We start from the raw sequence: 22250 nt of genomic DNA, 5'->3' as shown, positions 1-22250 counted from the left end.
TATAGTTTTTGTAAATCTCCCTGGTACTTTGGTACCTTTTTAGCCATAATTCATAGCTAAATTTGTCATTAAAAAGACAAATTTGGGAATTGGGGAAATAAAGGATAAGGGTAAAAGGGGGGACCTTTACTCAATAGGAATTTTCGGTAACTGAAAAAATTATTCTAAAAAAACCACATTTGAAAAAAAATTTTTTTTTGTAGTTTTTATGAGATTTCTCAAAATCTACCGGTTTGTATCGGTCCAAATCAACTCTTATAATTTAGATGAAAAATATGAAAATATATCATGTAAGCAAATTATTCGTAACGTGATTGGTCAAATATATCAAAGCATAAAAATATATGCAAATTCGAAATTCATGCGCGCGCAAATTTGAATTCTAGTAGTGATATAATAGTTTATTTATTTATTATTTACTATTAATTGTTATAAAATTATATGGAGTCAATTGAACCAGCAGTCCCGGTGACGATTGAACCATACGGAGAAGCATGGAACGGAGAAGCATGCAAATTTGAATTCTAGCCCACTCTTATAATTTAGATGAAAAATATGAAAATATATCATGTAAATAAACCATTCGTAACGGGATTGGTCAAATATATCATAAGCATGAAAATATTGCGTCAAAAAATTTTGTGTTAAAAATTTTTGTTTTAAATATTTAACACTTTTCTGTGTAAATTAAACATTCTTTGTGTTAAATTAACACAAAAAAGTGTTAAAAATTTTTAATACAAAATTTTTTACTGTGTAGTGACACCCTCGCGAGAGTAGTCAAGGAAGTTTCCTAAGACCTCAAAACGTCGAGATCTGATAAAAACTCAATTTTCGAAAAACGCGATAAAACCAATAACTTCCCGATTTTAAAAAATTTCAAATTTTCTTGGCGGGAAATTAAAAAAATCAGTAAAATGAAGACTTTGTTTTGCAAACTATCGATAAAATATTTCATTATCAAAAAAAGTATAAAACATTTATTGATAAAAAATTCCAGTTATCACAATAAAAAAACATCTGACATTGTCCATGACCTAATAATAGCAGTTATATAACAGATTGTATTGAACTATTTAAGCTTATTGTTAATTTTAATAGCTGTTTGTCAGATGGTATAAAAACAGTGCAGACATTTATAAATTATTAGTCAGTAAACGAGTGAGAAGTGATTTAAATTGTTTTTAAACGATGGCTTCGTTAATACAAGCTTGTGTTTTATTTTTTTTGGTAGCAATATGCCAAGGTAAATATTCATTACGTAAATGACTCGTTTAATTAACTAACAACCATCTCACAAAATAATTAAAGTTGATCAAATTTTTTAAAATCATTTTTGTAACTTGAATTGTTATATCATTTAACTTCTTATTAAACTATAGGTTATTACTTTATTTCTTGAGTTACTTCGAACGCCATTTTGTCTACGGTTTATTCAATCATCTGAAAACATCCTGCAGCCCTGAAAATTATTTAATTAAATTATTATAGAATTTTTTACGCAGGTGAAGTTATGTAAAAATAAAAACACTTTTTTCATGCGATAGAAAGTGCAATTTTTACTTAAGCAATTATTATCATGCCTTAGAAATTACTTCATTCAATAATGTTTAGTAATAGGTCATACGAAATACAATCTGTCAAAAATCATTAAATAAATCGGAAATATTATTTGCTTTTTCAAATTTTGAGAGACGTGATTTCTTATAATAATTTTTATTAATCAAGTTTCGTTTAAAAATTTGAATTTCATTGATTACCGTGTGGAATTGTGTGCATTTACCTGATTGAATAATTTTTTATTTTTTATTTTGATTTTTCCCGGTAAAAAAAAAAAAAAAAATAATGGGCCGTGGGCCTGAACACAACATTTAATACATGTAAACTATTAAATTTGACAGCCGCACCAACAATGGAGCCATCAGCCGCAGAGCTTAATAATGTATACGAAGGCGATACACTGGCTATTAAATGTACCAGTAACACAGATTTACAATTTTTTACCGAGTTAGATAATCCTGTAAGTAATTATTTGAGAAGCTGATTTTCAAAAAGGTATCTTTTCATATTTTAAAAGAGCAGTTTTTTTTAACTTTTAAATACTAATTACTTCGAGAATTATAAAGATTCCTAAATGAAAATCGAGACTTGAGAATATTTAGGATAAATTTTATCTATAAAATATTCTTAAGTCTTTATTAATATTCTGAAGCAGGATCGAAATTTCTATTTACAAATCAATTTCAAATTTGGATTGATCTCAAAATTAATTCATATTTGTGTCAAAATATGAATTTCAATCTTAAATTCATTTTGAATCAGAATTTTTTTGCACGGGAATGAAAAGATACCCTCTTGAAAATCAGCTCCTCATTTATAATTATTATAATAATCATAATTAATTATCATTATAGAATAAAATATTTAATTTACCTCACTAATTTCAAAATAGAAAGAACAATCTTTGTCCATTATCGAAGTAGGAATGACAGATGGTTCATATATGCGCGGTATTAGAAGAAAAGCATCCGCTGGTGACAGTGGATGGTATGGTTGCGCGAATACTGGTGTCAAAGTAGATACAAGTAAACATGACCAACCGGACGTCACTTGGGTTTACGTCAAAATAAAATGTAAGTTTCTCAAGTTAAACTTGATTAAATTAATATGACATTAAAGTTAGCAGTCACGATATTTTTTAATTTTTTTCAACAAAAAATTATTTAAAAAAAAAAAAATTGCATTTTTAATTTTTCAAAATTTCTTCTTAATTTTTTTTGCCATAATTTATTTATTAAAAAAAAATTCTTAAAATCTGATTTAAATTAAATATCTGCCAAATTAATTACTAACAAAATAAATAATTTTTAAATTGATAAAAAATTGCTTAAATACATTTTCCAGCCAAAAAACCATCGATGGAACCAGCAGAAAAGACTTTAAAGCTGACTGAAGGCGACACATTGACAATAAAATGCTTCAGTAATCAAGAAATCAAGTTTTACTCAGACTTGCACCGTCCTGTAAGTACTTTTTAATTTAGAAGTTAAGTAGACTGATAATAATTAGGATTTTTTTTGATAATTTTAAAGGAAAAAGCTAGCAAAAGCGAAGAAATGGCTACAGCAATTGGCGGAGGTGAATTTACACACTCTTTGGAGAAGAAAAACGTTGTTCCAGAAGACAGTGGACGTTATGGTTGCGTAAATAAAGACATCGAAGTTACTCCCGAGAGTCTTATGACTCGACCAGAAATTAGATGGGTTTACGTCAGCGTGAAACGTAAGTAGCTTCCTCCGGGAAAAAATGGCCTATTTTTAACATTTTTTTTTTTTAATATAAAAAATTGATTTCTGAAATTAAAAAAAAAATATTAAAATCTATTCAATATTTTTAAATTATTTGATTTGCAGAGAATTTTTTAACAGAAACTTATTATTAATATTTAATTATCTTTTTCTAGCCAAAAAACCTGCAACGGAACCATCAGGTACTTTAAATTTGAAGAAAGGCGACAAACTCTCCATTACATGTAACAGTTACGAAGAAATGGCATTTTACACTGTTCTGAACAACCCCGTAAGTTTTGACCTAAAAAAAATAAAATATCAGTTAATTTGTAGCCACATAATTATTTATTTTTACAAGAACGAACACTCCATGATGACTGAATCAGAGTCTGCGGTCTTCGAAGGCGCTCACACTCGAACTTTGGAGAAAAAGTCGGTAATTCCCGGTGACAGCGGGCGATACGGCTGCGCATATGCAAATGTTGCAGTTGATACAAGTCGATCCGATCAACCAGATGTCAACTGGATTACCGTTAACGTTAATTGAGGACGTTCTAGAATGAAATGAAAAATGAATTATCTACATGACATTTATTTGATATTTAGAAAACTAATTAAATAGGTTTTATAAATTAATAGTCTAAAAATTTATTTTATTTGCGTGAAATATTTGTCTTTAAATACAAACCTATCACATTTACTGATAGAAATTTAGATATCGATACGGAAAATTACAATCAACTAGAATGAACTTGGTTCCATGCCTATTTAAACCGTACGCTTATCGTACTTATCAGTCAATTATCTGTTTTGGATTAGTCATTAGTTGAAATGACGAATTTACTGACAATTTTCTTTTTTTCTATCTGAACCTGTAATAACAAATAAGTATGAAACTTTTATTTATTTATTTATTCAATTTTATCGGACCTATACTTTATTACTTTATACTATACTACTACAGTAGAACAAGTGTTTTATAAGGGCCGTAAAGTACAGAATATTACATTAATAGTGAGTAATTTTATGAACATAAAAGTAAAAAAAAAAATTTTTTTCAATTACAAAAAAGTAAAAAATTATAGATTTTTTGAGATAAAAGATTCAGTGTGACATTTAAATAATTTTTTTTCTACACGGAAAGAACAAGATGACACTGGATATCATCCCAGATTATACCGAGTGAAAAAAAATTTCAGATAGTAGCTAGTATAATCCAGATTACAATGAGTATAATCCAGATATCACCCAGTATAATCCAGATTACAATGAGTGTAATTCAGATATCACCCAGTATAATCTGGATTATACTAACTATTATCTGAAAATTTTTTTTCATTACAGATATCACTGAATATAATCTGGGATGATATTTAGTGATATTATATTAAAATAATTTAAATAATTTTTTTTCTATAATTTAAAAAATTTTTAATTATAATTAAGTAAAAAAAAAAGAATTAAAAAAATTTTTTTTTTTTTAACAATGAAAAAAAATTTTTAATAATAGTTCAATAAAAGAAGAGAATTAAATATTTTTGGAAATAAAATTCAGTGTGAAATTTAATTAATTTTTTTTTTTACAATTAAAGAAATTTTTAATTATAACTAAGTAAAAAAAAAAAAAAAAAGCATTAAAAATTTTTGGAAATAAAATTGAGTGTGACATTTAAATAATTTTAGTAAATATTTACAAGTGTGATAAATCATTTTAATTTTAATTTTTTTAAAGGAAACCTCCTATTTGATTTTTTTCCTTAAAAAATACATAAAAAATGAACAATTTAAAAAAAATACTGTACATAAGCTTAATTAATATTAGTTAAATTAAGGTAAGCAATTGAATCTAAGCATTAATAAAAAAACTAATTGTATGCAGAAGTTTAAAATTTTTTAATACTTCTTAGTGCAACAAGTTCGTTCCATAGTTTCATTGCCGTTAGCAAGATTACCAATTGTTCATAAAAAATTTAAAAATACTTAAAACTTACCAAATATTATTTTATTTACACTTTAACTAACAGGAAGTTCTATAAATAATTTAATAGCTCAAACTCTGAATACTCTTTCTTAAAAAAATATTAAAAATATTGAGTATCCGTAGTGAGCGCTAAAAACTGACCGCATTCCTGCAATTGAAAAAGAAGAAATAAAAATAATTTATTTTTGAAAGACTAGTAAAATAAAGATTACATTCCTACAACCATAGCATACGTTCATTCATGAGAAGCAGATACCTTTCAGCTCCATAGACAGAGATGACGTAAAATCTGAACTCCTACTCCGTTATTTTTTAACAGGGTGGGGTCTACACAGTAAGTCTGACATTCTTTACTCCGCTCAGTGTTGAAAAAGACCGCGTAATACACAGCAGTAACTTAAAACTTCGATCGTAAGTGGACACATGTGTTTAAATATACCACCTAAAACAATTAAAACCAAATTAACGTGAATATGTGATGATAAGAAGCATTATTGCTTGCTCTTACAAAAAAACATGGATCCAAAGTGTATACTTTTTTTACTTCTGAACACTTACTGTGAGTTGGTCTTTTGATTACTGGCTTTAAATGTTATCACGTATTATCTAATAACTATAAATAATAATAATTATTATTATTATTATTAATTTTATTTACATTAAAATTGGGAAACGCGACACACAGACATCACGTGGCAGACGAGTCAGTTGAATCACTATCACGATTAAACTTTTGCCTTCTGCCTATATATTTCTAGTACCTGATGTCTCATTGGTTTAATTCAACCGGTATGGCCTTGTTCAAAGTTATAACACTCTCTCTACTTGGGATCTTGCATCAAATGCACTCGATACACTTGATTTTTACCGCAATTACAACAAAATAATTCAAATTTATTATTTTTTCCCGCGACCGGTTTCTGACTCATTTTGATATTCCCTGTAATAGTAATTTTTAGTTTTTTTTTTTATGTAAAAAAAAAAAACAAATAAAGACGCTCCTAAATTTACTTTTGATGAATCTTTTAAAATTAAATGTTATTGTAAGAAAAATGACGCGTAAAGTTTGTAGTGAACACGTTAATTGAGTTTCTCTAATTATGTTTCTTAATTGTCTGATACTTTGTGACAGAGCGAATTTCTAGTAGTAAAAAAAATCACTTAGCATCTTGTTGTGGATTATTATATGTACGATAGAAGAATTTGTTCATATTAAAGTTAAAAAGCTTTATTAACTGTTAATAAATTATTTTTTCATAACATTTAATAAATATTTATTAACAGGTAGTAAATTATTTATTAAATTTTAATAAACATTTGTTAACAAATATTTATTTAAAAGAAGAAACAAAAATAGGAATTTTCTTTTGACACTTTTTATGACCCTATACACAGAAAGAAGAAGAGTCAAGCGTAAATTTTCTTAAATCAAAAAAATCTTAAGGAAAATTTTTTGAATGAAGTTAAAATTTTTTGAACAAAGTTAAATTTTTTTAAGCCAAGAAAATTTCTTCTTGCTCCAAAATAACTTCAGTCTTCCTTGTAATTTTCTTGATTGAAGAAATTATTTTTTTCTGTGTAGTTAAAATACACGATAATAATTAAATTCACTAAATAAATTAACGTTTTTAATATTTAAAAATATAAAAAATAATTATAAGCTGTGATAAAATTTTGTATTTTACAATAAATGTTATTATAATGTTATATTATTAATTCCAATAATTTTTAAGATGATTTTTGTTTATAAGCAATCTTTATAGAATATGAAATTGCAAGCGAAACAAATTTACTCAAAAAAAAAAAAAAAAAAAATTTAACAAAAAAATTAATTTAATAAAAAAATCTGAAGAAATAAATATACTTTCCTCCCAAATAAATATTTATTGAATGTTAAAAAATATTTATTCAAAGTTAATAAATTAAATAATTGTCTTCAAATAAATTAAATAGTTAATAAATCTTTCTACACGGAAAGAACAAGATGACACAGGATATCATCCCAGATTATACTGAGTGAAAAATTTTTTTATATAGTAGCTAGTATAATCCAGATTACAATGAGTATAATCCAGATATCATCCAGTATAATCCAGATATCACCCAGTATAATTCAGATTACAATGAGTATAATCGAGATATCACCCAGTATAATCAAGATTACAATGAGTATCATTCAAATTACAATAAGTATAATCGAGATTACAATGAGTATAATCCAGATTACAATGAGTATAATCTAGATTATACAAGCTACTATCTGAAAATTTTTTTCACCGGAGATATCTCTGAGTATAATCTGGGATAATATTCAGTGTCATCTTCTTCTTTCTGTGTATCAGTGTACAATTAATTTTTTGTTAAATTTCTTCAAGATAAAATAAAAAAAAATAAAAAAATGTTTTTTTTTTTTTTTATTACAGAAGTTGTTAAAAAATTGGTAATTAAACTTCTTGAAGATAATTAAGTTATTTTGAAAAATTATTAACTCCTTGACATGAATTTGTCGGCTGCGCAAATACTTTAGTTGGTATTAAATGTATTGTTATAAGTTATAAGTTATATTTTTTATTGTATTTGTATGCATTAAGAACGAGAAGACCGGTCATCTTGATGCCTATGATCGAATTCATTCGATACGAGTCACGATCTATTAGTCAGCACTAATAATAGATGCATTATTATTATATATATAATTTAAGAGCGAATACTAAAATGAAAAAAGAAAATGCGTTGTAAAGAAACAGGTTATTAGTTTTTTAAATTAATTATTTATTATTTAAAGAATTTTGTGGTAATTAAATTTTTTATTATTTTGTTTTTTTAAATATGACAGTTACTATCTGGTTGTTATAGTTTATAACTGTTGAACTTTGTTAATAGCTCTTAAAAATAGAAATTTATTTCTTATCTTTTTTTGATTCAAACTTTTTTGTGGGTATTAACCAATTTTTTAAGATACTTTTTTGTAAATCATTTTATACAATAGGAAATTTTTTATCTGAAGTAGTTTTTAATCAAGAACATGTGCTATACAGGACGTGAGATTATTTTTTGTTGAAATTTTAAAAGAAACATCCGTTCCGCCTACAATTAAATATTGATTATTTTTAAATCTGATTGTTTTATCTAATATTTAAGATTTTAAAGTTGAAATTTTTATCAAAAAAATTTTTCTTTGAAAAAAATTTTTTTATAGAAAAAAAAAATATTTCTTTTTTTATAATTAATGAATTATTCATTAATAATTGGAGTAGTTAATTAATAGATAAATTATGATATAAAATTGAAAAAAAAAAAAAAATTTTTTTTTTCTTTGAAAAAATTTTTTTATGGAGAAAAAAAATATTTCTTTTTTTATAATTAATTAATTGTTAATTAATAGATAAAGTATGATATAAAATTGGAAAAAAAATTTTAAGTTACTAATTAGAAATTTGAAAAAAAAAAACAATTATGAAAATTAAATACTATTTTTAAAAAAAGCGCCATTCGGCCGCACCCGACATGGATAAGTAGATTTCTTGTTTAAATATTGAAAAAAACACGTTATTAAAATGCAATGACTGAAAATTTAATTTTTTATTATATTTTTGCAAATAATGATATGAGACCGACTACAAAAAATAAAAATTCAAAGACATCTACCCAAAAAATAGAATTTGTAACAGATGAAAGTAATTTGATGATAAAAGCTAAAAATTAATTTATTCTTGATTTTTTTTTTGATTTTCCCAACTGCGAAATAAATTGAAAAAAAAAAAAAAATTAAAAGGCAACAAAAAATAGCTCAAATTGAAGATAATTATGTGAATTTTACTATAAAATTGATAGATTTAAGCTATCTTTTACGGTTTAAAAATAATTTGACGAAAAAGGGCCGAAAAAAGTTAATGTAAAATTTTTTCAAATTTTTAAAATCAAGGAATTAATTAAAAAAATCATCAAAACCAGACAAATGATAATTTAAATTGAAGGTAATTAGATAAAGTTTAAAATAAATTTGATAGATTTATCTATCTTCATTCATTCATTTCTTCTTTGTATAATTATATGCTCCAATAATCGTGAAAATTTTGTAAATATAAAATAAAAATAATATTTTTAAAGTTGTAAAATTTTTTGCGGTGAAATCCAACTTGAAAGAAAGTATTTGTTATAAATGTAAAATATTTAAAATGTATATTAAATAACCGTTTAGATTAAGTCATAAGATAATGCAAGGAAGTTGTTTGTTGATGGTTTTTATAAAATCATGTAGGAATGTTTAGTAGTAGAAAAATTGTGAGAACTCGGTGATATTATCAGCCACAACAATTCATTTAGACGATATAGGATGAAGACCGGTTTGATAAATCCGCTTATCGAGGGAGGAAAGAAAACTTCCTCTTAGAAAGCTAGTGTACTACACATAACATATTTTTAAAGGCTAAAACATATAAAATGATTTCATTGTAAAATTTTTCGTAGAAATTTTTGTTACATAATACAAAAATTTTATTTATAAATTTATATGTCTATTAGTAACAAATCCAATTAATTAATGATGATATTATTTTTAAGTCAAGAAATTAAGCGATAATTATTTTTGATTAGAAGAAATCTATTATTATTATTAGTATTTTGCAATCAATTTAACAATTTGAAATTTTTTCATAAAAGTTTTAACTTTCATAAATTTTTTTTTCAATTTTTAATCTAAGTAATAATTATAATAAAAATAAGATATAGTTACCTTTAAAAAAAAAAAAATAAAATCCTTTGTTGACTTCTTTAATTAATGCAAAGCAGAATTGTAAATGTAAAACATTTCCATAACAATTTATGTATTATTAAATTTAATCATACAGATTAAAAAAATATTTATTTATTTATTAATTTAATTTCAATGCCAAGACAGTATAGCCAAATGGCAAAAATGGAATGTAATTATGATGACATGAAAGTTAGCTGTCACTTGACAATTTTTTTAATTTTTTTTTAACATAAAAATTGCATTTTTAATTTCTTAAAATTTCTACACATTTTTTTAATAGATTTTTTTTGCTATAAATTATTTGTTAAAGAAAATTAAAAAAATTGTAAAACGTCAGCTAAATTTAATGTAATTAATTATGAGAAATACAAAAAAAGTATAAATTAAAATATAAAATATTTAATAAAAATATTGAACTTTTTTAGTATCTTTCGCAAATACGATAGAGCTAACACCTCCCATTGAAGAAATCTACTTAAATGAGGGTGATCCTCTTGAAATAAATTGTACAAGTTCGGACAACATCACATTCATTTTTCCTAAGGATCTTCCTGACGTACGTAAATAATTAGATACTTAAGTGATAATAAGTAACGTAACTGATGATATATTTCTTCCTCAGATTCTTACGTCGCAAGAAACTGTAGAGCATCATGACGAAGGACATGAACATCGTGTAATTTTAAGAAAATCTCAAACAATTTACGGTGACACCGGTTGGTATGGATGTATTGATTCCAGTAAAGACCAGCTTTTGAATGATTATAAAGAAGTTAGAGTCACACCTGATCTTTTGACTGATGAAGATGTTAAATGGATTTACGTTTACGTTACATGTAAGTTAATGTCTTAACTTCATGATTTTTTTTCATTTATTAAATTAGAGCTAAAAAAAAATTTTTTTCAAGTTTTTTAAAAATTAATTTTTTTTTTATTTTTTTGTAATAATTTTTTTTTACTAAAAAAAAATTCTATAAATTTTTAAAATATTGACTAACTTAATTTTTGTTTTCATTTCTACTTTCAATTTATTTATAAAAATTAATTGATCAGTTATTTGATAATTTTTTTAACAATTAAATTGTGGCAAAAAATTAAAATGTAGAAATTTAAAAAAATTAAAAAGTAAAATTTTTTAAAAATTACTTTACAGAAATAATTTATTTGTTAAAAATAATAAAATAAAATTTATCTGTCACCATTTTTTAAATTTTCTTTAATAACTAAATTATGGCAAAAAAAAATTATTAAATAAATAGGCTTGTAGAAATTTTAATAAATTAAAAATGAAATTTTTTTAAAAATAATTTTTTAAAACAAAACTTTTTTTTAAAGAAATTTAAAAAATTGTCAAGTGACAGCTAAGTTTAATGTCATTAAAAATAAAATTAAAACTCTAACTTTGATGTCATAGTTTGCTTCTTATTTCTTCATACAATCTGAAAGCTCCTGGCGCGACTGTAGCTCACTTTGCAGTGACACATAATAATTATTGCAACGGTCAATTTTGAAAAATGACGAATGAAATAATTAATTAAAAGATGATAATAATAATAAATTTTTTTTAGCAACTGTAAAATATCTTGTGGAATCCCCAGAATCATTCGAAAGTTTACATAAAGAATCCACTGACGAAGCTATAGTAGGATGTCACCCAACTTCGCCAAACTATAAAGTTACATTAGTTAAAGACGGACAGGTAATTTAGGGCCAGTTTTTTAACTCAGGGTTTTTATTTAACCTTCCAAAAATTTCCACTGATAATTTTTTGTAATTTTCACATGTGGAATTTTTTCATAATAATTTCATTACTCTAAAGTTATGAAAATTAATTTAGTTGATATTTGATCATATTTAGAATTTTTTTTAACAAATAAATTACAGTAAAAAAAATAATTAGAAAAAAAATTGACACATAAAAATTTAAAAAATTAAAAAATGGAATTTTTTTTAAATAATTTTTCGGAAGAAATTAATTTGTTTAAAAAATTTTTTAATGGTCAAATGATTGCTAACTTTAAGGTCATTATAAAGTTATAAAAAAATTTCTTATATTTATTAACTTCAATGTTATTAATAATTTACACAGTAAAAAATTTTGCCTTTATGTAAATTGTATTTAAATCAGATGCTTTTAAATAATTTCAAATCATTTAAAATTAGATTTTTTAATCAGAGATGTCTGTTAATTTCAGTATCATTAATAAAAATGTTTTTTCTTTGCAGAAAGTCTACCTAAGTGACAAAGTTCAATTTGACCCTAAAAAAGGATTTACAATAAAAGGCTTGAAGATAATAGACGCGGGATATTACGAGTGTAAAGCTGATGATTCCGAAGAAATAATAAATTTCTACATTTACGTTTCCAGTAAATTTATTCATAAAAATTCCTAGTTAATTCGTTTTAAATTCAATAACACAATTAAAAAAAAATTGTTTTATTTCAGGAAAAAATCCATCCATCCTCCATCCGGTGATAAGACAAATAACTCATCTCCCAGTACTTGGGGGAGACCTTAGACTAAACTGCTCGGTTGAAATCGATCGCGATCTAACGTTTTCACATGATTGGAAAACGCCGTATGCTTTTACAACAGAGGTATCAATTTATTCATCCGTCAATTCAATATCAGTATTATTAACATTGAATATAAATAAATATTACGTAATTTGTACTCGGTTGTAGGACACCCGACTTCAAATAACAAGTAATCGGATAAAATTAGGAGATAATCAATATAAAGCTGTTAAAGACTTACTTATTACTGATATAACTAGCGAAGATGAGGGAGAATATACCTGTACAATTCAGACTCATTCAAAGGCTTATTCTGTTAAATTAAATGTCCAATTTCATGGTAAATTAATTTTTTATTTCTATTATAAATTCTATTCAATTCAATTCAATATTAATTACAATTAAATATTTTTTTTCTCAGATCCCAATATTAAATATTTAAATGTATTTCTACATTCTAACGAGACATCGTTCACCAGAAATGAAGGAGATGATATTAAGTGGGTGATTGACTTTGATGGATATCCTCTACCTACCGTTCGATGGTATTTTATTTTTAATCATTCAGATACTTACTTTTGAAGAATTAAATTTCTGATCAATCAATCTTTCAGGATCGGACCATCAGATCAAGATATAATAAACAGTTCAGATGGAAAATATTCGATAGAAAACACAGAAAAAAAAACAGTACTTATTTTGCGAAGCATGGGTCTTAAAGACATGGGAACTTACACTTTTAGAATTTCCAATTCTGATGAATTTCAAGATCGAAATTTGACTTTAATAGTCCAAGGTAATTAATTAATTTATTTATTTTTATTTAAATAAATTAATTAATGTAACATTTTAGCAAAACCACTCATCGAAGAGCCGACGGGTGTAAATAGTTATTACTTACCGAACTCAGAAGCAAAAATTAAGTGCCCGGCTGTGGGATATCCTTTACCAAATATCACATGGATGTTTTTTCCTGATTACATAAATGATATCACGTATAACGATGACTCCAAAAATATAAAATATGAAAAACTTGAGGTCAGTTTTTTTTACAAGTTTTTAATCTATATATATATAAGAGATTCCTATCTATATAGTCACTCATCACGATATCTCGGGAACCATCAGACCTAGAAACTTGAAATTTGGTAGGAATATTCCTTTCGCCGAGTAGAGGTCAGCTAAGAACGGATTTTACGGAATTCCACCCACAAGGGGGGTTGCGGGGGCGTTAACAATGAAAAATTCCCGTTTTTAAACTATAGCTCCTATCGACACCAAATTTGGTAGGAATCTTCTGTAGGAGATGTAGAAATAATCTATGAATGAATTTCACGATATTTCACCCCCCCCCCCCATGGGGGCTGCGGGGGTGACTTTGAACAATGAAAATTTTTAATTTTCAAGCTAAAGGTCCTATCGACTCTAAATATGGTAGAAATCTCCTGTAAGAGATGTAGAAATAATCTATGAATGAATTTTACGATATCTCACCCCCCCAGAGGGTTGCGGGGGTGGCTTTTAACAATGAAAATTTTTAATTTTCAAGCTATAGCGCCTATCGACTCTAAATTTGGTAGGAATCTTCTGTAAATGATGTAAAAATAATTTATGAACGAATTTTACGATATCTCACCCCCACAGGGGGTTGCGGGGGTGGCTTTTAACAATGAAAATTTTTAATTTTCAAGCTAAAGGTCCTATCGACTCCAAATTTGGTAGAAATCTCCTGTAAGAGATGTAGAAATAATCTATGAATGAATTTTACGATATCTCACCCCCCCAGAGGGTTGCGGGGGTGGCTTTTAACAATGAAAATTTTTAATTTTCAAGCTATAGCGCCTATCGACTCTAAATTTGGTAGGAATCTTCTGTAAGAGATGTAGAAAAAGTCGATGGGCAAATTTTATGATAGCTCACCTCACAGGGGTTTGCGAAGGCGGGTGTTAACATTTAAATTTTTTAATTTCCAAGCTATAGCTCCTATAGGCTCCAAATTCTCATTTCAAATTTTTTTCTTCGTGTCAATTATTATTCATCTTTGAAAAAAAGCCACGCAAACATTATAATGATTGCACATTGAAAGTTACAATGAATATTAGCTGGAATAATTACATGGATAAAAGGTATATGCTAATTCGATGAAATTTGGAATTTGTGAAAGTCAAAACAATACTCTAATAAAATTTCAAGTTTAAATCTAAAAATACAATTCTATAAAATGCCCAGCGAAGCGGGCGAATAACAACTAGTATATTATAATTATTATTTAATTTTATAATACTCATTATAATTTGGATTATACTCGTTATAATCTGGATTATACTCGTTATAATCTGGATTATACTCGTTATAATCTGGATTATACTCGTTATAATCTAGATTATAGTCATTATAATCTGGATTATAGTCATTATAATCTAGATTATACTCATTATAATCTGGATTATACTAGCTACTATCTAAAAAATTTTTTTTATTTAGTATAATCTAAAATGATATCCAGTGTAATCTTGTTCTTACGGTGTAACTTCTTGGATTTTTCTTTTTTTTTCTGATTTTTATGCACAGGTGTGTAGTACACCTCTATAGAATGTATATCCAGAAATAAATAAATAAATAAATGATACTTTTATTGCTAAAAAAATAATTTAAAATACTTACAGGGTCGCATTGTTGAGGAAAAAAAAACACTTGTAACTTCTGAAGCTACAATGATTGTTAAAACTTCAGGAACCATTAACTGTCGCGCCTGCAATAACCTTGGCTGTGACAACGTTAATCAAACTATATTCTTCGCGGGTAATTCAATATATTTGTTTGTTACTTTGGGAAGAAATAACAAAAATAATTATTTTTACAGAAGTAAGCGGTGGATTTGGTATCATAGAAACTCCAAAAGACGTTATTATCGGCGATAATATTACATTAACTTGCGGAGCGTCGATTTATAATTTTACTAGTAATATTAATTGGTTTGATGAAGATGACAATCAAATAAATCAAACTAGTAAGTATTTATTTAGTTTATTTTTTGAATATTAAATTATTGAATTATTTTATTCGTTTATTTTAGATAGACTGATTATCGATAAAACTTTCGATGAATATACATTTTATACACATTTAAAAGTAATTAATGTAAGTAAGTTAGACAATGTATTGTACAAATGTAAAGGATTATTAAATAGTGCCCAAGAATTGCAAGATTATCGTAGGATTGAAGTTAATGGTAACTATTAATTTCAATGTCTTCTTTTATATTTAAGTTTAAGTTTCTTCATTTTGAATTGACCCAAGAGATGACTACTAATGTTTATAAATATTTGTTTTATAATAAATTGCAGATCCATTAGAGCCGTATATTTTAAAATCATCTATGAATCAAACGGAAAATATATATACAACTGATGAAGCTGCCGAGATAACTATAGAGCTTAAATGTGATATTGAAGGAATGCCGACTCCTGTAATTTCTTGGTGGAAGGTAAATAATTTTATGAAATTTATTTTTATAAAATTTTGTAAAAATTTCTAAAGTTTTTCGGTATAAAAAAAATTTATTAAAGCTGAATAATGATATTTTGGTTGCCGGAAAAATTTTCACAGAGTAAATAATAATATCTTTATATAAAATTTAATTAAAATTGTCTTAAAAATCGAAAGGCCCTGGGACGATAAGAATATGCGTTCTGAATTTATTTCGTATTGTTTTTACCAGTAAAATATTCACAAAAGCTTTGTATTTTGTCATTTTAGAAGTTAATCATGATAAAAAATTGATTTTTAATTTTTTTTCGATATGAGGTACCCTTAAAAAAAATTTCCCAAGCTAAATAAAACCTCGTTTTTTTTTTTAAGGTTCTTACAGAAAAATATGGCTCTTATTTTTTTTCAAAAACACTACCATCATGCCCCAAAACATATCGCGTTATTAAAACCATAAGGGCGTATCCTGTTTTTTTCGGTTTATTATCAATTGTAGGCAAGATTAAGAAAAAAAATTGCCCAGGGTAATAAAAATTATCACTCCACAGTTTAATTTATTTGAAATATTTATTTAAGTCAAAGACGAACAAAAAATGAAGAAAAATGAAGAGAATCTTAACAAACGAGATTCGATTAAAATTAAAAAAATAAATTTGGTTTTTTACTTAAATACATGTTTGTTCATACAAATTGAGTTGTGGAGTGATAATTTTTATAACCCTGTGCAATTTTTTTTCTTACTCTTTGCTATAATTGATAATAAACAGAAAAAACAGGATACGCCCTTATGGTTTTAGTAACGCGATATCCGGTTACTAGATCATTCGATTAATAAGACGCAGAGAATAACAATTTTTACTAATTATCAGTATTTTTCAATTTATTCAGACGTGGTAGTGGATAAAAATTTGAAACTTCTTGAAATTATGAGTCCGACTTCTTTCTGGGGCCGATTCGGTACTCTTCTCGTCCCAGGGCCTTTTTAATTATTAAATATTCACCGGAGAATGCTATGAGTGCTCATACCGACAAATATTGTGGTGTAATAATTAATAAATAAAAAATTAAATAGTCTACCATTAAATTGGATAGAGAAAGTTGGCTTAAAATAACAAATGCTCTTTAATAAGTAAAATCACCGATCTTAGAATAATTTTGAATAATAATAAAAATAATTTTTAATAAAATTTTTTAAGGATAATATTCGTATAAATGGAACAGATGACGTTTACAATTTAATAAATAAAAATACAACTCTAGAAATAATAAACCCACGTGAAAAAAATAGCGGAAAATATATTTGCCGTGGAGAAAACCGTTTTGGTATTGCAGAAACCTTCCAGTTCATAACAATAAAAGGAGAAGGAGTACCAAAAATATTAATAGCAGTACTTATATTTATAACAATAATTTGTATTATACTTGTTATTTATTTCTCAATTAAAGTTCATCGTGAAAAGGTAAAATTTTTAATCAAATAAATATTTAATCTATTAATTTCTAAGAGAAATTTTTAATTCTAGGTGATTAGAAAACAATTAATGGAAGCCGGATTAACTCACTTTGAAGAAGGAGCGTTAGAATGCTTGAACCCAGAACTGACGATTGACGAACAAGCTGAATTGCTACCCTACGATAAAAAATGGGAATTTCCGCGGGAAAAATTGAAATTCGGCAAACAATTGGGCAGCGGTGCTTTCGGAGTTGTTATGAAAGCAGAAGCTCAAGGAATTTGTGAAGGTGAATCTAACACGACTGTTGCTGTGAAAATGGTCCGACGTTCCACGGAGTCGACGTACATTCGTGCTCTTGCCAGTGAGCTTAAAATTATGGTCCATCTTGGAAAACATCTTAATGTTGTTAATTTACTTGGCGCTTATACGAAAAATATTGCCAAGAGTACGTTGAATTTAATTGTTTAATTTAACTGTAAAAAATTGTTCTTTTTTTTAATTTTTTTGTTTTGTAGGAGAATTGTTGGTAATTGTTGAATACTGTCGATTTGGTAATTTACATAATTATTTACTGCGACACAGAGCTGAGTTTATTAATCAAATTGACCCGGCAACTGGTAAAATTGATCCAATGATAGGACGTGAGTTGCTTTCGAGGTCCGTTAGCGTTGGAAGCAACAATAGGTAAATTATTATTGCTTTTATTAATATTATAATACTACTAAGTAATATAAGCAAGACAGACCTAAATATAAAATAATTGAAATTTTTACACAAAAGGTCTCCCTGTTTAAAAATACTGATTGAAAATAATTAGAAAAACATGAAATTTGAATTTTTTTCAATAATTTCAATTCTTATCAATACTAATATATGGAAAGCCGGTTTTTTTTTGTTCGATTATACTGTGAAAACTACTGAGACTTGCAATTTCTTTAACTGAAATTTTCAATGCTCATTAAAATTTTTTGTTTTTTTTTTTATATCAATTATTATTAATTTTTTTAAGTAAGACGCGGGAATGTTATAATGATTGCACATTGAAAGTTAGCATAAAAATTAACTAGAATAATTACATGGATAAAAGGTATATGCCAATTAGATAAAATTTGGAATCTGTGCAAGTCAAAACAAATACTCTAATTAAATTTCAAGTCTAAATCTAAAAATGTAATTCGGCTGTTTGGTTTTATAACACAGTAATTGCAAAATTTTTATAACTGATTTTTTCAAGTATTGCTGCATTTCTTAGAATTTTTGGATCTTAATTTCAAGTAATTATTCGTAAAAATATTTATATTCAAGTATTTTCTATTCATAAATCATATTTTTTATCAATTTGGCGTGCAAACTTTTTTTTAATAAGTATGCACACCATACAGTTTTTTTAATTTTGTATGCACACTATACAATTTTTAATTTTGTATGCGCATTAGGGTGTGCCAAAATTCAATTTTCATGAAGAACCTTTTAAAATTAGAATTTTGAGTTCCGTTTTTTGCAGGAGATGTGTTTGGGCATTTCCTAAGATATTTTGGAGTGATACGATTTATTTAATTTTCATAGAATTTTTTAACAGGAGTTAATTTTGAATTTTGGTACACCCTAATGCACACCATACAGTTTTAATAAGTATGCACACCATACAGTTTTTAATAAATATGCACACCGTACAGTTTTTAATTTTGTATGCACACCATACAGTTTGCATGAAATAACTGCTTCTCAATTCTTTTCAATCAGTATTCTTAACCAGTACTATCTTGCTGTGCTTGTTCTAATAAAATTATCAAATCAATTTCATAGATTGGATAACTAATTGCACTCCCTAAAATGCACAATTTTTTTTCAATGCAACAAATGAATGCCATGCACTAAACACTTTTAAGAAATACTTTAACAGAGGTGCATGCGGTATGCGGTTTAACGAAGACCTGGGTCGTTTTCTTTCTATTTAACAGGATAAAATATGCAGCATTATCATTTTCTCGTAGTATCAGTACAAGTTCCAGTAACGGACCCAAGTTGATTAGTTACACGCCTGGAAATGATACCGAAAGCATAAATATGTCACCAGAAGGGCCCATTTTAAGTAACAACTCAGTCCAGCCCAGCTGGCGTTCCAACTATCGCGGTGATTACAAGGACTACAATTTGAAGCCTATTTGCACGCAAGATTTGCTTTCTTGGGCGTTCCAGGTTGCTCGAGGAATGGAATATTTGAGCCAGCGCAAGGTGATTTAATTTATTACTTATATTCATTTTAAATATGAAGATACTTATTTTTTTATTTATCTTCAAGGTTTTGCACGGTGATTTGGCGGCAAGGAATATCTTACTGGCTGAGAACAATGTTGTTAAAATATGCGACTTTGGTCTGGCAAAAACAATGTACAAAGATGATAATTATAAAAAACAGGGCAATGCTCCCTTGCCTATCAAGTGGATGGCCATTGAGTCTATTAGAGATAGGGTATTTTCAACCCAATCGGATATCTGGTCATTTGGAATCGTTCTTTGGGAGTTTTTTACGTTGGCTGAAACTCCCTATCCCGGTATGGAAGCTGAAAAACAGTTTCAAAAATTGGTCGAGGGTTATCGAATGGAACAACCTGAATTTGCGACTGATGATGTGTAAGTTAAAATTTTTTAAACGTTAAATTGAAGAAGATATACACGGAGAGATAAAATTTATTTTGAAAAAAATGGGCATTGTTGTGACAAGAAATTAATTTTTTTGATATTTTCAATAAGGAGCACAACTAATGTGATAGCCTAAAAAAAAAAAGGTGATTTTTGGGAATTAAAATAAAAAAAACTACTGTATCAATTGTTTTAAAATTTTTAGGGTACATTAATACATATTTTAAGAATACACAGTAGAATTTTTTAAGAAAAAAAAAAATTGAATATTTTCTAAGTTACGCGCGATATCTCGATTTTTGATCAGATCAAAAAACTGGTGGGTCATTATCTAGGCTTAAGAAATAAAAAATTTGGGTGAAAATTCACAAGTTGTCTTAATTAAAAATTATTTTTTACCAAATCAGAAAAAAATTTTTTAAACATTTATTTCTTATTACAACATTCCTTATTTTTTTCATAAAAAATTTTTTCTCTCAGTGTATAATTCAATAAATGATAAAAACTAATAATTTACAATTAAAATTGTAGATATAGAATAATGAACGATTGTTGGCGAGCTAAACCAACTGCCCGACCAACATTCACGGATTTGGTCGACAGTATTGGAAATTTACTTGATGAAAGTGTTAAAATGGTATAACAGATTATTATTATTATTATTATTACTTTTTTTTTTTTAAAGAAAATGTTTATCATTAAATTATTAATATTTTATAATTGTTATTTTTTAGCATTACGTTGACCTAAATACGCCGTATATAGATATGAACACAGCATTCTTTGAAAACAGACAGAATGACTATTTAATGATGATATCATCGCCAGATCACGAGGCTCTATCTTCGCCTCATGAATACGTAAATTCTCCTATACCATTGAGTCCCGCATCAGACACATCGTACATCTGCATGAGTCCGACTCAAGAACGTGACGAGTCCGGGATATTTAGTCCTCTTAGTTTGTCTGAAAAAAGTCACTTTGACTTTCCATCGGAAAATAAAAGCAGTTGCAACAGCCATAACATAAATTCTGACTCAGATTCAGAAATAGTTGAAATATCGCCGATGCTAAAGAGCGAAGATGATAATTACCTCAAGCCTATTAACATCCAAGAACGAAGAGCAGAGTTTGCAAGACAGAGACAAGCGATTAAAAATTCAATCGCTAAAGACAAAGCAATTGAACGAGATTCGGGGTACTGCAATGCACTTCAGAATTTTCGTTTAATTGATAAGACACAAGTTCACTGTAAAGATGACACTGATGACGGTGGTGGAAATAAAAAATTAAATAATAAAAATAATTTTAATAATTACAAAGATGGAATTATTAGAACACAAGATAATTATGTTAACATACCGAGTTATAATAATGAAATGCGAAAAGACATTCCTGATAGTTTTACTAATCCCAGTTACGTTTTTATGACCAATGATAAGGATCAGACTAAAGCTTGAATAAATGTGCAAAAATTATTTAAAACCGAATTATTGAGATTGTAATTGTGTCTTAATTAACAATGATTTTATAATCAAATTAAACAGTAATATTAATTTTTGGTATTCAGATGCGAAATTAGTGCCATTGCTTGACTAATTTTTTATAATTGATGCTTATTTTATTTTTAAAATTAATATAAACTGCCGTACTTAGATAAATTAATTTAAAAAAAAAATAATGACATTATTTTTTCAGATTACTACTTAATTTTTGTATCAAATTATAAGAGTTTTAATTCCATTACGGCAATGATGGAATATTAAATCAAAATTTATTTGTTAGAATATTTTGATTTAAGTCTTAAATTTTAAATATGTAAATTTTTAACAAGTGCTTTAAGTACTTATGAGTATGAGAAATTTTATATATCGTTTAACGGTACAGAGGGTAATGACACTTGTATTGTGAAAACTTTTTTACCATTATTTTAATTATGTAACTTAATTTTATACTTGACCTACCTGAGATAAGAATATCAGATAATAAATAATTGTAAATTATTTTTAAGAATTTTTACAGATGTGTATAAATAATGACTAATTTGTAAAAGTATGTTTATTATATTTGATATTAAATAAATGAATAAAAGGTTTCTGTTATTTTTATCATTAAATAA

The 22250-nt window shown here is 26.5% G+C and overlaps 2 protein-coding genes and 2 long non-coding RNA genes across 8 annotated transcripts; 2 read left to right on the top strand and 2 right to left on the bottom strand.

The window, feature by feature from the left end:
- The first annotated feature begins 1110 nt into the window (after positions 1–1110).
- On the top strand, positions 1111–3926 carry LOC141528306 (uncharacterized). The gene is made up of 7 exons (XM_074244290.1): positions 1111–1246; positions 1902–2020; positions 2453–2633; positions 2905–3023; positions 3093–3282; positions 3464–3579; positions 3649–3926. The coding sequence occupies exons 1-7, from the start codon at positions 1192–1194 to the stop codon at positions 3835–3837; spliced, it is 969 nt and encodes a 322-aa protein (XP_074100391.1). The 5' UTR covers positions 1111–1191; the 3' UTR covers positions 3838–3926.
- Positions 1246–3282, bottom strand: LOC141528309 (uncharacterized). The gene is made up of 4 exons (XR_012479351.1): positions 3153–3282; positions 2896–3021; positions 2434–2609; positions 1246–1462 (listed from the first exon to the last, which is right to left on the bottom strand). It is a non-coding gene; the product is annotated as an uncharacterized LOC141528309 (long non-coding RNA).
- On the bottom strand, positions 3451–6791 carry LOC141528308 (uncharacterized). Of its 4 annotated transcripts, none has more exons than XR_012479350.1 (6): positions 5780–6791; positions 5495–5713; positions 5282–5419; positions 3979–4162; positions 3656–3844; positions 3451–3591 (listed from the first exon to the last, which is right to left on the bottom strand). It is a non-coding gene; the product is annotated as an uncharacterized LOC141528308 (long non-coding RNA). The 4 variants fall into 4 exon arrangements; XR_012479347.1 differs by having other exon boundaries at positions 5830–6789; XR_012479349.1 differs by having other exon boundaries at positions 5505–5713; positions 5830–6789.
- Positions 5644–22226, top strand: Pvr (PDGF- and VEGF-receptor related). Of its 2 annotated transcripts, none has more exons than XM_074244278.1 (21): positions 5644–5830; positions 10453–10583; positions 10650–10863; positions 11596–11726; positions 12254–12395; positions 12475–12626; positions 12714–12885; positions 12967–13090; positions 13160–13341; positions 13399–13583; positions 15212–15347; positions 15409–15555; positions 15622–15777; positions 15893–16032; positions 17231–17494; positions 17558–17933; positions 18004–18172; positions 19483–19723; positions 19791–20122; positions 20663–20768; positions 20866–22226. In XM_074244278.1, the coding sequence occupies exons 1-21, from the start codon at positions 5788–5790 to the stop codon at positions 21589–21591; spliced, it is 4269 nt and encodes a 1422-aa protein (XP_074100379.1). In that variant the 5' UTR covers positions 5644–5787; the 3' UTR covers positions 21592–22226. The 2 variants fall into 2 exon arrangements, with proteins under 2 accessions (XP_074100379.1, XP_074100377.1); XM_074244276.1 differs by having other exon boundaries at positions 19450–19723.
- Positions 22227–22250: the final 24 nt, after the last annotated feature.

Source organism: Cotesia typhae, unplaced genomic scaffold, assembly GCF_013202065.1.
Source record: "Cotesia typhae breed Kobodo isofemale line unplaced genomic scaffold, CoteBio_Ctyphae contig_43, whole genome shotgun sequence".
NCBI classification, from domain to species: domain Eukaryota; kingdom Metazoa; phylum Arthropoda; class Insecta; order Hymenoptera; family Braconidae; genus Cotesia; species Cotesia typhae.
Note: the sequence above shows the minus strand (reverse complement) of the source record. Positions and strands in the feature narration are given on the sequence as shown.

Coding starts and splice junctions, on each gene's coding strand:
- LOC141528306 (XM_074244290.1), top strand. CDS start 1,192: ATGGCTTCGTTAATACAAGCTTGTGTTTTATTTTTTTTGGTAGCAATA. Junction 1,247..1,901: donor TTTGGTAGCAATATGCCAAG/GTAAATATTCAT, acceptor TAAATTTGACAG/CCGCACCAACAATGGAGCCA. Junction 2,021..2,452: donor TTACCGAGTTAGATAATCCT/GTAAGTAATTAT, acceptor ATTTCAAAATAG/AAAGAACAATCTTTGTCCAT.
- Pvr (XM_074244276.1), top strand. CDS start 5,788: ATGGATCCAAAGTGTATACTTTTTTTACTTCTGAACACTTACT. Junction 5,831..10,452: donor TTTACTTCTGAACACTTACT/GTGAGTTGGTCT, acceptor GAACTTTTTTAG/TATCTTTCGCAAATACGATA. Junction 13,342..13,398: donor TTTGACTTTAATAGTCCAAG/GTAATTAATTAA, acceptor GTAACATTTTAG/CAAAACCACTCATCGAAGAG.